The 15,177-nt window shown below is 42.0% G+C and overlaps 1 protein-coding gene across 2 annotated transcripts in view; it reads left to right on the top strand.

Moving 5' to 3' along the window:
• Positions 1 to 15,177, top strand: part of mpp7a (MAGUK p55 scaffold protein 7a) — a 184,187-nt gene that overhangs the window by 97,423 nt on the left and 71,587 nt on the right. For both annotated transcript variants that reach the window (XM_078280190.1, XM_078280189.1), the window contains exons 4-5: positions 893 to 970; positions 9,649 to 9,729. In XM_078280190.1, coding sequence (XP_078136316.1) covers positions 893 to 970; positions 9,649 to 9,729 — 159 coding nt within the window. The remainder of the gene's footprint in view (positions 1 to 892; positions 971 to 9,648; positions 9,730 to 15,177) is intronic.

Consider the following 15,177-nt stretch of genomic DNA (forward strand, 5'->3'; position numbering starts at 1 on the left):
CTACTCTGGATTGCATTGCCGTGGCCTCCAGCACCACGGTAAACAATCTCAGAGTTATCTTTGATCAGGATATATCCTTTAATGCCTACATAAAAGAAACTTCAAGGACTGCATTTTTTCACCTGCGTAACATAAAATTATTAAATCTGCTAAAAGATGCAAAAAACGAGTCCATGCATTTGTTTTTGTTATTTTGTGTTTGTATGTATGTGTGGTGGTACTGCTGCCTGTCTTGGCCAGGACACTTGAAAAAGAGATTTTTAATCTCAATGAGTCTCTTCCTGGTTAAATAAAGGTAAATAAAATAAATAATAATTAATTAATTTAGCTGCTATAGGCTTAGACTGCCGTGGGACTTCCTATGACACACTGAGCTCCTCTCTCTCTCCTCTATCTGTGTGCATTCATGTCCCATTAATGCATCTTACTAACTTAGCTTCTTCCCCGGAGTCCTTGTGCTTTCTCGCCTCACAGATTTACTTGGATTGTGATTCTGTCCGAGGTTTCTGCCTGTAAAAAGGAAGTTTTTCCTCGCCTTGCCGCTGTGTGCAATTGCTCTTTGGTGAATTGTTGGGTCTTTGTAAATTGTAAGAGTGTGGTCTAGACCTACTCTATATCTGTAAATTGTCCTAAAATAATCTCTGTTATGATTTGACACTATAAATAAAATAAAATAAAATTGATGGAAGCTGTACAGGTTTTCATACATTTGTGCTTGTAGCAGTGCACATGGGTTGTTGTGTGCACATTGCTCACACGTGTGCGTGTTTGCTCAGAGAGGCCTCGCCGTGGCCTCTGCAGTCCAACATTGACCTCATACCTCTCTCTCTCTCTCTGTCTCTCTCTCTCGCTCGCTCCTTCTCACACTGATGAACACAATTTGTCCTTTCAGATCCATGAACAGCTGCAGCACTACGAAGAGAGCAAGCCCGTCCCTGTTCTTGACAGCGCTTCGGCTTTGGCCCATGAAGTAAGTTCTTTTTTTTTCAAAGTAAGGTTATTTGGTTGCACAAACTCATGGGTGACAAATGAAATGAAAAAAAACAACAAAGTCTTATAAGCCGTTTTTACATATGAACTCCGGACATTGTCCAAGGGATACAGTCCCGACATAGTCCAGAGTTGTCCTTTCACACATGTAGCACACAACAAGGGATTGTCCATCTCAGATGCGTTTCTCACTTACTGGAAATACTCCATTTGATTTAGGCGAGGGGTGACGCTGGGCAAAGCATGCCGCAGACTGGACATGACGCGGCTTACACTGCGTCACAGAGTCGTTCGTAATTTGGTCATTAGTGTGGTGCAACGGAAGTACGTTGCCAGGATAAAGCCTTACATTTGGTGCGTGGCTTATTTCCCCTTCTGCTATCCGTGTGCTACTGTTCTCAAAATCCCTTCGCTAAGATAAACAACAACAACCTCCAAGCTACACACTGAAAATGGCAAGTTTTGACGAAAATTTCGATTGTGCAATAAGGCAGACCTGCTTGGTTCTTTCGGTGAATGATTGTAAATATTTACAAAGAATATGTTTATGGCATTTACTATCTAACAGTGATGTGCTAGCATGTTTGCCCGCTGTTTATGGAAAAAGCCGATAGATGGAGAGCCATCCTGTGATCCTGAGATCTGGTGACTGTGAAGGCCACAGCGTATGATTAACATCATCTTCATACTCATCAAACCATTCTGTGAGTGCTCGTGTCCTGCATGGAGGACTCTGCATTTGATGTGTTTCTCTACTCATTTATCTTGTTTTTTTTTTTCCTTTAATTTGTCACCCACCTACACATACATTGTCTTTTCTGTCTTGCATGGCCTGTCTTGTTGTTGTGTTTAAAAACCAAGCAAACATGGTTTGCTTATACTCAAATCCAGAGAGACTTAGTGTTGAATGCTGAAACAGTTGAATGTTGTGCAGATTGAAATCGAAACTTTAGATCACAAGTGACAAATGCCTCTTTATCGCGTTTTTCTGGACTCACTCGTTGTTGCAATAACACTACACTGTCCCTCCTCTACACCCACCACCATTCTGCCTCCCACTCATTGCCCAAACATCTAGCCATACACCACAAAATTGAAACTCCAGTTCTGCAAGAAAACAGCGATAATTTTCCTAGGGCAGAAACTGGATGGAAAGGCCACTTATCCAGAGGAAAGCTGAAGATGGATGGGCACGCATGAAAGCAGCAGGCAAACTACAGATGATTGTGGCGTTGCATCATATAAACAGGAGTCAGGGAAAGGGTTAGATTAAATATGCATATTCAGAGCGAAGAAGCATCACGTATGGCCTGCAGTCCCTCTTCATTTGTTAACCTGTTAATGAGAAGTCATCACACAGACAATAATAGTACCAACAGCACTACTGATGATGAGTTTCTTCCATTGGCCCTGCACCTCTCGTCAAGCTGTGAAAGATATTTGTTCTGATTTATTGAGTAAACGTCCAGTGTCCATTTGTCACAGTATTGTTCATCTGCAATATTTATTGAAAGCCACGTGTGGATATAAGCATGCAACTGCCCCGCTTACATCCACTTGTGCACACACCCACACCTGTGTAAACCAAAGAACCGGCCTGGCATGGTGAGCGGAGAGGAGGAAAAGCCCTTTGACTGGTGTGTGGTTTTGTTTGAAATCCCCAGCTCTGTTTATTGTAATCAAAGGGCCTCTGACTATTCCACCCCTTCTAAAGAGCCCGCAGCCATACATCATCCTAATTAGTACCGAGTCAAGGGAAAGACGAGAGAAAGAGGGGCTGAAGTTTGTACAGTAGGGTTGAGGTAAAGACCAAGGAGGAGAGAGTCCAGAGTGTCCTGAGACCAGTGTTGGGCTGAAGTTACTGAAAATTAGTAATTAGTTACAGTTACTAGTTACTCCTTTTAAAAGCAATTGAATTACTTTACCAATTACTGTGTATCAAAAGTAATTAGTTACTAGGGAAAGTAACTTTTACGTTTGCTTTTTAAATGTAAATATGAACAGTACTGAACAGTCAAACACAATAAACATAATTTTTAGACCTATTTATTGTAATCAACAGGGCAACAGGCCTTCAAATCAAGCCGCAGTACAAACGTCCCTTTTAATACTTGAAACGAAATAACAACGGTCTCAGTCATTTAACAGTTTTTTTTGTTTTTTTTTACCACATTAGGCCCAATGAAATAAAAGTGATTGGCCTACAGTATACCTAGCAATCAATGTATTCAGCTCTGCCTGGCTTATCGGCTGCACTGCAGTCCGTGTAAAATCTAGCTTTGGTTGTTTGCGTGGAGTGGCGCCTTCAGCATCCGTAGGGCTCGGGTCTTTCGCTACTAGCTTCGTAAGATTTGAATTGCTACTCTTAGATGTGGATAGGTTCTTTACACCTGCACATAAACAACTCACCACTACATTTTTGTCTTTAATTTCGACGAGCGAAAAGTAATGTCTGTCATATACGGTAGTTAGAATGCGCCTGCGCATATACTTTGATATATATACGGTAGTTAAAATGTGCCTGCGCATATACTGTGACATATACGGTAGCACCCAAAACGTGTGTGTCACTGCTCACTTGTTACTTGCATCGGGAGTTCAGAGTAAAGAAGACTAAATGATAAACTGCCTCCTTTGTTATCATTTTACAATGTCCATACTTCCAGGAGAGAAAGCTCATTCTAGCCGCACTCGGCCATGCTGTGGTTTAATGCTCATTGTTCGATTGGTGTATCATTGCGCCACCATAAGGTCCTGCGACGTTGGATCAGAAGCAGCTAAAGTAGGCCTATCTGTCTCCTTGTCTGCAAGCGTTCATTTTTCACAAAAGAGAGTAACGCGAGTAACAAAAGAAAGGCCGTCTTGTGGTCTTAAGTGGTTTTTCTGACCTTACAGGCCACAAGTGTCATTGGAGGAGCCATAACGTTCCATCCTGGAAGGTTCACACACGCCAGTACAGATGACGCGAGTCCCAAACCACCCGGGACCCTTAACCAAACCAGGGTGTCCTGGTTTGAATCTGCAGGCACAATATTCTCAAATAGACATTTTACTGCTCCTTTTTCTGTCAGTGTGTTTGTCCTACCATACTGTTAATCCTGGCAAAGGACACTGCTAACCAGATAACACCAGAACGAGAATTCCACCAGATTCATGCGGCCAACAGAGTGTGAAGGATCACTCCTGTTTCTCTTTCCTAAGTCTTTGCTCTGCGTCCCCAGGTTCAGGCAAAAGGCCATAGACTGTTCAAGACACCCCCGACTATCAGCCTCCATCTTCCCTCCCCCTTACAGATTTTGTTTCTCATTCTTTTTGTCAAATTACAGACTTTCAAATGTATACTTCCTGGTAAATGCCTTGCAAAGCGTCTCCTCGGGATTATCAGGTATCGGAATAAATCCCAGAGATGGTGTATCAAAGCATCTCGTAGCACACCACAATCCTGAGTCCCCCTTCCTTGGCTAGTCAAAAAAAAAAGAAAAAGAAAAACTCCCAACTCGGAGCTGTGCAGTGTATTTTTGAAGCGGATTGTTTTTCACCCGTGTCACTGCTCCGAATGAACGCTATTGAAGTGGTGGCTGAGGACTGAAGGGCAATGGGAGAGATCTACAGTTAAATGAAATTCATTTCGGGCTTGGGTTTCGGGTAATGGAGGCTTAATTTATTGCCTAACATAAAATGACACTTCAACCCCCATCTGCCCCGCGGCTGCACTGTCTAGCACACACAGCAGGTGACTGCCACTGCTCAAACAAACGAGCACCCCCTGAAACATGATCGATACTGGGCTCAGGAAATAGGTACTGTATTACATACATATAAAGATATGTCGGTGGGTGACTGCACATGCCTTTATGGATGTGCTTACACGTTTATCACTGCACACAGTTTCCCTCCAGCCCTCATTAAGCCTGAAATAGAAGCACACTTGCCTCATTGTGGAATGTGAAATACCACAACTTTAATCAAAAGGGACAAATCAGCCTCACACGTGAACCAGCTCAATATATGTTCCAGTCTGCCAATCCAATCAGTCTCTATCAATCCTGTCGAAAATCTACAAACACCACTTCAACAGTAAGCCGAATGCCAGCCCCTTGTTCCAGATCACTGTCCATCGCTTAAACTGAGACTGTATGTCCCTGTGGCTGACACGTATCCTTCTCCCCTAAATAACTCTTTTTTCCTTTTCTGGCCAACTTCCCAACATCTTTATTCTCACCAAAATACCTGCTGTTACTTGGGAGGACCACTGGGTGCCATCAGAGGGCACTGGTCTGCAGTCCATACTTATAACTAGTGATGGGACGGAGGCAGACACAGAGAGAGAGAGAGAGAGAGAGGAAGAGAATTTTTACTGTACAGCTAATTATGGTTCCACAAGCTTTAGGTAGGTCAGATTAGACCAATGACCATCAGAATATGACCCAGTTACTGTTTGATGAGTATTTCATTTAAGAATTTAAAGTTGCAGTGCTCCAAATTTTAATTGAAGGACCAACAACGATAGCTAAACACTTTTAAAAAGCCATTTTCAGTGTGTAGCTTACCTTTTTAGATTGGCCAGTGTATTGTCCCACTTTCAATAAAATTCTTCTTCTCGGCATTCTTTATCTACTTTTCTCTTAAAGTGGTAACGTTATACTTGCAGTGAACTCCACAGCCATTTAATAAAAAGGCTCCACATTATTGGATGTAATTATCAGCTGTAACTCCTTTATCGGAACGATGATAATGATTTATTTTCAGGACAATATATCGGCCCCTGTCTTATGCATTAAGTAACTATCCATGGCATAGACTTATGATATAGGCCTACCCAAAACAGCATTTTACTTCACTGATTGACCTTAAGATTCCTTTAGCGGCTTTTATTTTCTCATTGTTTAGCTTCATTTTCTTCTTGTCTGTCCCATTGTTATCATCACATTCAAAAGAGAGGCTTTTCCTTCCCATACATAACTACTGAGTCTAGGGTTGAAAAATCTCAAGCTGTAAATAAGCACGCCCCCAAGTTATTATCATTGGTTAAAATATAATAAGTTATAATAGCAACGGCATCTTAAATAGTTCCATTTGAAATATGACCCCATTGAAAATGGCATTTGGATTGAAGTCACTTTAATAAACAGTTATTTCTTCTGAAACTTTTAAATTTGATTATTTGCATGAGAGAAGTTCATCCATTCATCATTTCCTTTTTAATTTAATTTTTCTGAGAGTGTGAAAGCCAGTATTTAGACCGTGACACTTTAAACACTTTATTGAAACCTATAAAATATAATAATAGGAAAACATCTTTGTGCAGGACTGTTTAAAATCGAATCAAAAATGCTGTATGGAAATGAATCCAGGTGAAACGCTTGCTGTAGTCATCCAATGTGTTATTGATCACAATAAAACATATAAAATAATAAATGATGCCAAAGTGCATTTTATCCATCATATGAAATGGATGGCTGAGATCAGATTTTTGTAAATATAAGGTCAGTAGTTTTAATATGTTTTAATATAAGCACTTTGAGAAAAGGTGAACTTGATATATTGGCAGCTATATATCAGAGCAGCGAGCCCTTAGCCGTTCAGGGTCAAGAGAGAGCTATAAACCGACATGCTGGGATCAATCTTATCTAAACACTGCAGTGCCTGCCATGACATTTAACAAATGAAATAAACAAAGTCTCAAAGGAGACCGGCATCATTTCTTTGAAATGCCCCCCCCCCCTCATTCTCTGTGAAGGTCTGAGGATGGAAAATAATGACTCTAACATGGAAGCATGAAGGTAGAGAGCAGAGGGTGCTGTCAAACATGGCCCATCTGTCCTCTATGCTGAGTTATGGGGCAAGGTGCTTTAATAAGACATTATGAGAGACTGGAAATTTACAGTCCTCTGTCTTTCTTTGTCTCCCTCCCTCGCTGTAAACAGCTTGGGGATGAGATGATAGATGACGGTGTGTCAGAGCAGGAGATTTTATCTCTCTAAAGACCCTGACCCTGACTCCCCTTTATCTCTACCTTTCTCTCCTCCTCCTCCTCTCCTCTAATTTGATCATCTGTACTATCTCTTTGTTTTGTGTCTTCATCTCACATTTTTGGTTTTTCTTACACTTCTTCCGCCTCCCTTTGACCTTACGCTTTCAGATTCTATTATTCTGGTTAAAAAAAAAAAGGTGAAGTAATGCAGGTTTGACTGAGGTTCAGCTAGAGTAACCTTGACCACTGTGATTATTCATTAGCATGGTCGCTCTCCCTGCGGGGAGGGGGAAAATAATGAAAAGCCCCCCCCCCAAGCCTCCAGCCAAAAGCACATGTTCCTGTCTTGGGGTGTAGTGACATAGCGTCCTCCCTAACCCTTGGGCCCCTGCCTTTACCTCTGCCTCACCTCTGTTCCCTCATTCCTGCACCCCAGGGGTCGTTAGTCAAACACACTGTACGTATTCCCAACCTCTGTCATCGTCTGCCTTGAGAAGAACACTGCATTTTGGAGAGATTTTCCAGTTCAGCTTATCTGTTAGGTGATGACAACAGAGGCACCAAAATGATCTATATGTCCCCTTCATGCTTCTTTGCTACACTTGCTTCATGCTAACCCTTTGACCACACACAATTGGTGCTGAAGTGTTAATGGCATGTAGCATTTTCCCACTGGAAGTAAAACTGACCTTTTTTTGTTTATAATGTTTGTTTTTATCATTAACTTGTGAATGTATTAGTTAGGGTTTATTAAAGGAACCTTTTCCAGCGACCAGTCACACATTTTACCCATAGACAGAATAGACAAAATGAACATAAAAAGAGATAGAATGCCATAATTAATGGAGAGGAAGATGGAAAATCAAACACATTTGATAATAAGTACAAATAAGATGAGATAAAAGACAAAGAATGCATAACACAATATGTCAAATAAAACCCACTGAATAATAATAATAATAATAATAGAAATACAGTTAAACATTTTTGCATCATGCACATATTATTTGTCATTTCTGTTGTTATTACAGCAAGTGATTTTATCTGTTTATGTAACCGAAAATCACAAATATTTTCTCTGAAGACTTTACAGTCTGCACAAAATATGTCATCCTCTATACTTTGACTGCCAATTTGGATACGTTTTTTAGCCATATTTTATGTCAGTTTTGTATGTCATACAAACAAAACGTGGGTCAAGTTCTCATTTTATAAACTAATGATTATTTTCATTGTCGATTAATCTACCATTTATTTAACTTGAATAATCATTTATACTATAAAATGTACAGGGAAAAATGCCAAAGCTCACTGATGTCTTCAGATTGCTTTTTTTAGTCTGAGCAACAGTCCAAAACGTATTACATTTTCAGTGATGTATGTACGGCAATTTGCTTGAAAATACACATAACATAATGTACAGTATGGCCAATCTGTACATGCATGCTCACACACCATACATACACGAGAAGAAACATGACAGTGCATGTGTGTGTGATTTCCTCTACCACTGTCAGCTGTCCCTTCACATCCCAGCCTGTGAGCTCCACTGGTCCTCTTTGCGTAGCCGACATTAGCTCCTTATCCCAGCTCAGTACAAGCAGGTCTTTGTGTGCGACGGCTCGCCTCTCCTCTCCTCTCCACACTCACACCACGTCCAGGAGGCTCTTCCATAAATCAGAGCGCACACGGAGGAGCGTGGCCTGGGCTTTCGAAAGCAGGGTCACTCGTCTCCGAGCTATCAGCCATTTATCATGAAAGTCCAGCGCTGTCCCACTGCTCAGAGACGCTCTCACAGCTCCCATTGTTTCCAAGAGGAATGGAGTGATTTTCATTAAAAAATAATTCTACTGAATAGTACATTTAACAAAGAGGAAAAATGGCAACACGTGTGAATTCTAGGCCCTATGTCAAGAAGTGACCTTGCCTCCTATTAAGATGCACCTAATTTAGGGAGGACCAAGTACCTTTATGAGACAATACTTTAAAAAAAAACCCTGAAACAACCTCCTTTAGCTTAGCCACAGTAATTCTGTAAAGTGTCCTTGGGTTTCATGAAAGGCGCTATATAAATACAAGTTATTATTATTATTAATGCTAAAAAACTTATACTGACGTATAAATGAATTTACGGAATTTACTAATATGGTCTCTCCCCCCCCCCCCGTCTGTTGTACTTTGTATTGTAATGTCTGATGAGTTTGTGGTATTGTGTTGTATGTGTATGTGGCTTGATTGTTTTGTCAGAAAACAGAATAAAAAAGAAAGAAACAAGATGTTCCTAATATAGCACAATATCACCTTTCCTTTCCAATTGGCCCCCGTTGGTTGGGGCTGCCTGAAAGTACAGCCAGTACCCTTAGGTGAACAACTGTACTTTTTTTTACACATGCTTTTGATGGGGTTACCTCACTGGTTCACACTCCCATACTGGGTACAGTAGTTTCCATTTGATGTATCCTCTGTTGATCTTCATAAGTAATATATAATCAGTTTTTACCTCAAGTCAGTAGTTGAAATAAGGCTTGGAAAAACCAGACAGTAATCATCAAAAATAATAACCTCTACAGACGACAGTGGGATTTTTAAATTTCCTATCAGCATATTTAATAGCCTTCCCTGATTGATTTTGATTCATATTTTAAATGCATTTGTGTGAACAATCTTTGTCTTCTCCTCTTTAGTTGTCTGAAGAGCTGGAAGGGAAATCAGCCAACGGAGAAATCAAAGAGCTTCTCAAACTCCTGGCCAAACCCCATGTGAAGGTGAGTTTGGCACCTATTCTTCATTACAATCTATGTTCATTTTATATTCTGCAAATGTTAAGAAACTACAAGCACATATCCGGAGGACCACAGTATTGTCTTTAAAAAAAATATATATATAGTATTTGGCTCGTATTCCCACTGATGTCATCACACACTGTGCATCACTGTTTATTCAGTGCTGGCATTAAATTGATGGGATTATCATGGCGACAAAAAACAATATGGTGCTGAGATCCAGGCCATGCTTTTTCTTCTCTTCTTGTCTTCTTGGCTGTGGCCTCTGGCCTCGTTAGCCAGACACAGACAGCTACAAAATGAATTTACACGTTCTTTTTTTCAAATGCACAACTGGCCATCCATCAGGCCGTGCAGGTGTCTCAGCCAGACAGAGCTGCCTTTGCAGAAGGAGAGCTGGATGGGCTCCTTTTTTTAATGCAATTGTCATGCTTATAGGGGCTCTGCCAGAAACAACAGCTCAATATGAAGTCCTCTACCAATACCACACACACACACACACACACACACACACACACGTTATGGCTAGCGATTGTTATAGATAACGTTAGCTAAGGTGTAAAGTGTTCCAAGCGCTACAAAAAGATCAAACATACAAGTCAGATTAACATGTGGATTTTTAAATGTCTATGCTAGTGGTGTCATGATTAATTACTTTAATGAAAACAATACCGTTATATACATATTAGTCCCGCTTTGTCAGACCTTCCTCTACAGCGCTGCGGAGGAGGGTCTGGCTAGTCCACACAGCATTCCGGGATGGGAGAAAAACGTGCTCTGGTTTATTGGCATTTCTTTAAACCAATCACAATCGTCGTCTCTGGCGGTGCTAAGCTCCGCACGGAGCCGCTGCAAAATAGCCTCGGGAAGGAACTTGTTTTGGTGGAACGTGTGTACGTTCAAAAGTAGTTTTAGTCGTGCAACAGAAAACTCAGATTGGACAGATAGTCTAGCTAGCTGTCTGGATTTACCCTGCAGAGATCTGAGGAGCAGTTAACCATAGTCCTCAGAAATCCACCGCAGTTTAGAATGCCAACACAAAGAAAGAGGAAGGAAATGGACATCGGCGAAAAAGACATGCATCCAGCGGAATTTCCTGCGGCACCGGAGGAATCCCGGAAGTGGAACATCGTGGATATGGACTATATACATATAGAAAGACTGACCGGTACAGTAGATGTACAGTTACACAAAGTAAGGCATGAGAATGGGGTCTTAATTGAGTTCACCACACTTCACCAGCAATCAACACACAGAATCCCACATAGAGACATGATGGTGGTTAAACACTCAAACACACACTCACCCAGGCACTATCCCGAAGACAAAACGGTCGCAATCTATCACAACCTTGCTCTCCTACTTTGCTACGTAGGGACGTTATGATCTCCTTTGTCTCTGTCAACCCTGAAGTGAAATGCGCCGGCAAATGATCCCTGCGCTCGCCATGAAGCATGCCTGTGTCAGAGATCCTGCGTTTATTATTTTAATTGCGCTTACAGCGAAGGTATTTGGCATGGCAAGGGTCAATCCATCAAAAGGCAGAGCTCATGAAAGTCATCGATCAGGAACCTCAGCAACTTCCACTGATGAAGTGAGGAGAGGTGGGAGAAGGCAGGAGACAGGTCTGTGGTTCAGGGACACACACACACACACGCACACACACACACACACACAGGCCAATACAATATCCTGCCCTCTCATGTATGTGGTTATAGACATGGATCTAGGATATCCCTTGTTAGATGTTTTGGTGTTTACAACTTAATTAAGTTAATATTATACATTTTAGGAAGTATCCTCATGGATGGAGTGTCCCACCCCCTCTAAATTAATGTGATGGATTCTGATATTTGTAGATCTGTTTGGGGTGACATTCATATGTGGAATGAAATTGAATAAGAATAAAAGGATTGGCAGGTGGACTTTGATTTTAATCGTTGGAGTGCCTGCACTTATTCCTCTTCTGACTAAACAGGAGCTATGACCACTGCAACTGCCAAGGCTGATTCTTCAGCCCCAGAGTCGATCTTAAAGCCCTTGCCCCAACCCCAGCTGACCATTATTATTATTTATTATTTAGATCAGATACTATAATTAGATGTAGATTTCCCCCAATTACCAAATAAAATGATTGGGTCGTGTGTGGGGAATCATCTCCAATAACAAGAACTGAATTGAAACCTATACGATTGATTGATTGATCCCAAGGGAAATTTAGGAAATACATTAAAAAAAGTTGTACCTGTATGTACCTCTGCACAAAACTCCTCTCCAACCTTCAGCTTTCTTTACTCAGAAAGAGCTTCACCAACATTTACTTGTAATCGCTCTTTGTCTATTTGCTTTCTCTGTTGCTCTGTTCTCCCACCCACCTCCACATGCTGCTCAGCCGACCTGCGCTCCAGTGCAATACGAGGTCAGCCAAACAATTCCACACCAAACAATGGAAAATATTCGGCTACTGCTTCCTTTACTGCCGGTCGAGAGCCCTGTCAGAAGCAACTGAGTCCAAGGGAGGCGATCCAAAGTGATCACTGAACTAGAATCATTATTTCAAACATTTCATGGCTTTGAGATGCCACCAAAAAGAGTACCGGAATGGTATGTTCATCAAAGAAAGCTGGATTCTACAATTCCTGGATCTTTTTCTGAAGTTATGTGAGTTACCACAAGTGTGTCCGTTTTAGATTGAAAGCATCATACCTGGTGTTGTCAAGTTGAGCGATTGACATCTGCTTGTGTTCACTCACTTGCATAAAGTTTCTCTACCCCTCAACTTCATGACCTCTACTCTCGCGTGTTGGTTCAAGTTTTGAGCGCCTGGGCCTAAAACGCTCCTGCTGGAATACTCGGGCAACACTATATTAGTTCATTAGTAACATGCTTGGGGTATGGAGGCTCTTGACGTTTTCCTGACATTGTGTCTCAAACCGTAGGCATGCATGTGGGCTTCAGGAATAAAGTATTAAAACTTTGCTATGTTTCTGTCTCCATCTGTCCTCCAGGGCACTTGATACCGTACCAGCCAACCCCAGTGTAAATCACAGGGCCGGGGGTGTAAAACACAAGCAGATGGCTGCTGCCTTTGAATGGCGTCTCTGTGCGATAGTAACTGTATCACTCTTAATTATGGCTGAAATGATCCATTCCTGGGGTGGAGATATAAATCATGCTCTTTAAAACTCCCCTCTCTCTTTCTCTTCCTTGCCTCAAACTTTCTCTTTTACGATTCGCACATGAAAAAACAACTTTCACCCATATTAGCGCCCCCTCAGCAAGACTAATATTGACAGGGATGAAAGTGCCAATTATGATGGCCGGCTGTATCCGTCGGCGCGTATGGAGGTAGGTGTGTGTATACAGGCTTGCAGAATGTATTTGAGTCAGGGTGGTACGTGCTGAGGTTCAAGGCTTAGGGGGGGGTGTGAGTGTCAAATCCCAGCTGGGCTACAGCACGGCAAGGCAGAACGCACACAGCGGGGTCCTTCCCGCTTAGGCAAAGCAGTTACCCTGCATCGATCCAGCACCACCAGCTAAAAAACGAGTGGTCTGGTGACAGGGCCGGGGGGGGGGGGAGGGGGGGCTTTAATGAGAGGCCAATGCCAGGAATGTACGAGCAGGTTTATTTAGTCAAGCTCAGTGATCTGTTTTTCTAGGATCCCTATTATGCCTAATGAACATAAACACACAAACCGAGAACGGACGAGATGCCTGCAAAACAAGGGCTTCACTCCCCTTCATCTTTCTGTCAGTCTCTCACTCTCCTTCCTCCTCCGCTGCAGGCCTATACAAGGATTTAACTCTAGATTTGATTAGGCTGCTAATCCACTGACACTGAGGCATAACAAGACCCACTGACTCGTATCAACCCAGGAAGAAAGCCTCCGTACAAAGACCTCTGTGTGTAAAACATTTGTACCTGTGCAGTTGTACTCACATGTCAGCGGTCACCAGCCAGGGCATGTGCCATGTGCTATCTATTAGCATACAGCTGTTATTGCTACTTCCTAGAGAGTTTTTACAAGGTATTAGCTGTGGCTCGGTTATAAGTCGTTAGGCACGGCCGTGGGGGAGAATGTGGCAGCAGTGCCAGATTTAAGGAAGTGCCATCGATGAGAGGACACTCACAGGTCAGGATATTAGGCCTGGTGAATAGAGTTTAGAGGAAACGGCAACTGGCAGGTTAGTGGAGGAAAGGTTGAAGTGAGCATGAGGAAATGTGGAGGGTTCTCTTAGCTCTGTATGCTTTACTCTGTTTTGTACAATTTTGCACTACAGCAACAACCAAGTTTCCAATCTAAAACTAATTGTTCATGTGTTCGACGATTAAACATCGGGTCTATAAAATGTCAGAATATAGAGGAAAGTAACACATTTCAATTCCCTGAAGCCCAAGTTGACATGTTCAAATGTTTAATCAGTCCATAATCCAACGTTTTTTTCAGTTTGCTGTGATATAAAACAGAGAAAAGCAGCAACTTGTCACATTTGACAAGCTGGATCCAGCAAATGTTTGCTATTTGAATTATATTTTTGCTTGATTTATGACTTGAACAGTTGAGTTGTATTCATTTGCACCGCTCAGAATCAAACAATGTGTAGGAAGAGAAAAAAAAACATCTTAGCAAAATCACCGTCGATTCAATTTGTGTCAATGGATTGATTGACAAATTGTTCCAGCACGACTCCAATTTCATTCCAGGGACTAATTCTGCACGGTGTCAGTGTCAACACTGTAGTTCTGCTTCGCGGGCACCAGGCCCGTTTGGGTGTCCCACCCTGCTGAGAGGCTGATGGACGCCTGGCTGACCCACATGTTGTCACGACCCAGAACAGGTGCTGTGACTGACAGTCAAACACCATAAAGAGAGCCACAACACCACATGTATCCAACCTCAAACTCAAAAAAGGTTTTCTGTCACGGCACAGGCTGGATTTTACAGAAAAAACTCGATACAACAGCAAATTAAAATAATAATAATATTACCTATACCCCCTGTGGGGGAAAAAAAAAACAGAGGAAAAGAAGGTAAAGAAAACTGAAAAAGAGATGGTGGCCACAAAGTCAGAAGCATTTTTCTGTAAATATTTGCCCTGTGATCTTTTATTCAGCCCTGAGTGGAGTGCTACTTTCATTCATTACATGTCACTTAGCTGACATTTTATCCAAAGCAACCTATATATCCAAGGTCGCACACCTAGGGGTTAAGTGTCTTGCTCAGGGACACGTTGGTTAATGTATCACAGTGGGAATCAAACCCAGATCTCCCACACCAAAGGAACGTGTCATATCCACTGCGCCATCACCACCCCTGGCTTTAGCTCTTGTTATAAAGTCACGTATGTTCCCATGTGGTGCTGAACCACAGAATGTAACTGTAACTGCGAACACCTCCATCCATATCATGACACGGCGCTATGAACACA

Source organism: Sander vitreus, chromosome 22, assembly GCF_031162955.1.
Source record: "Sander vitreus isolate 19-12246 chromosome 22, sanVit1, whole genome shotgun sequence".
In the NCBI taxonomy this organism is placed as follows: domain Eukaryota; kingdom Metazoa; phylum Chordata; class Actinopteri; order Perciformes; family Percidae; genus Sander; species Sander vitreus.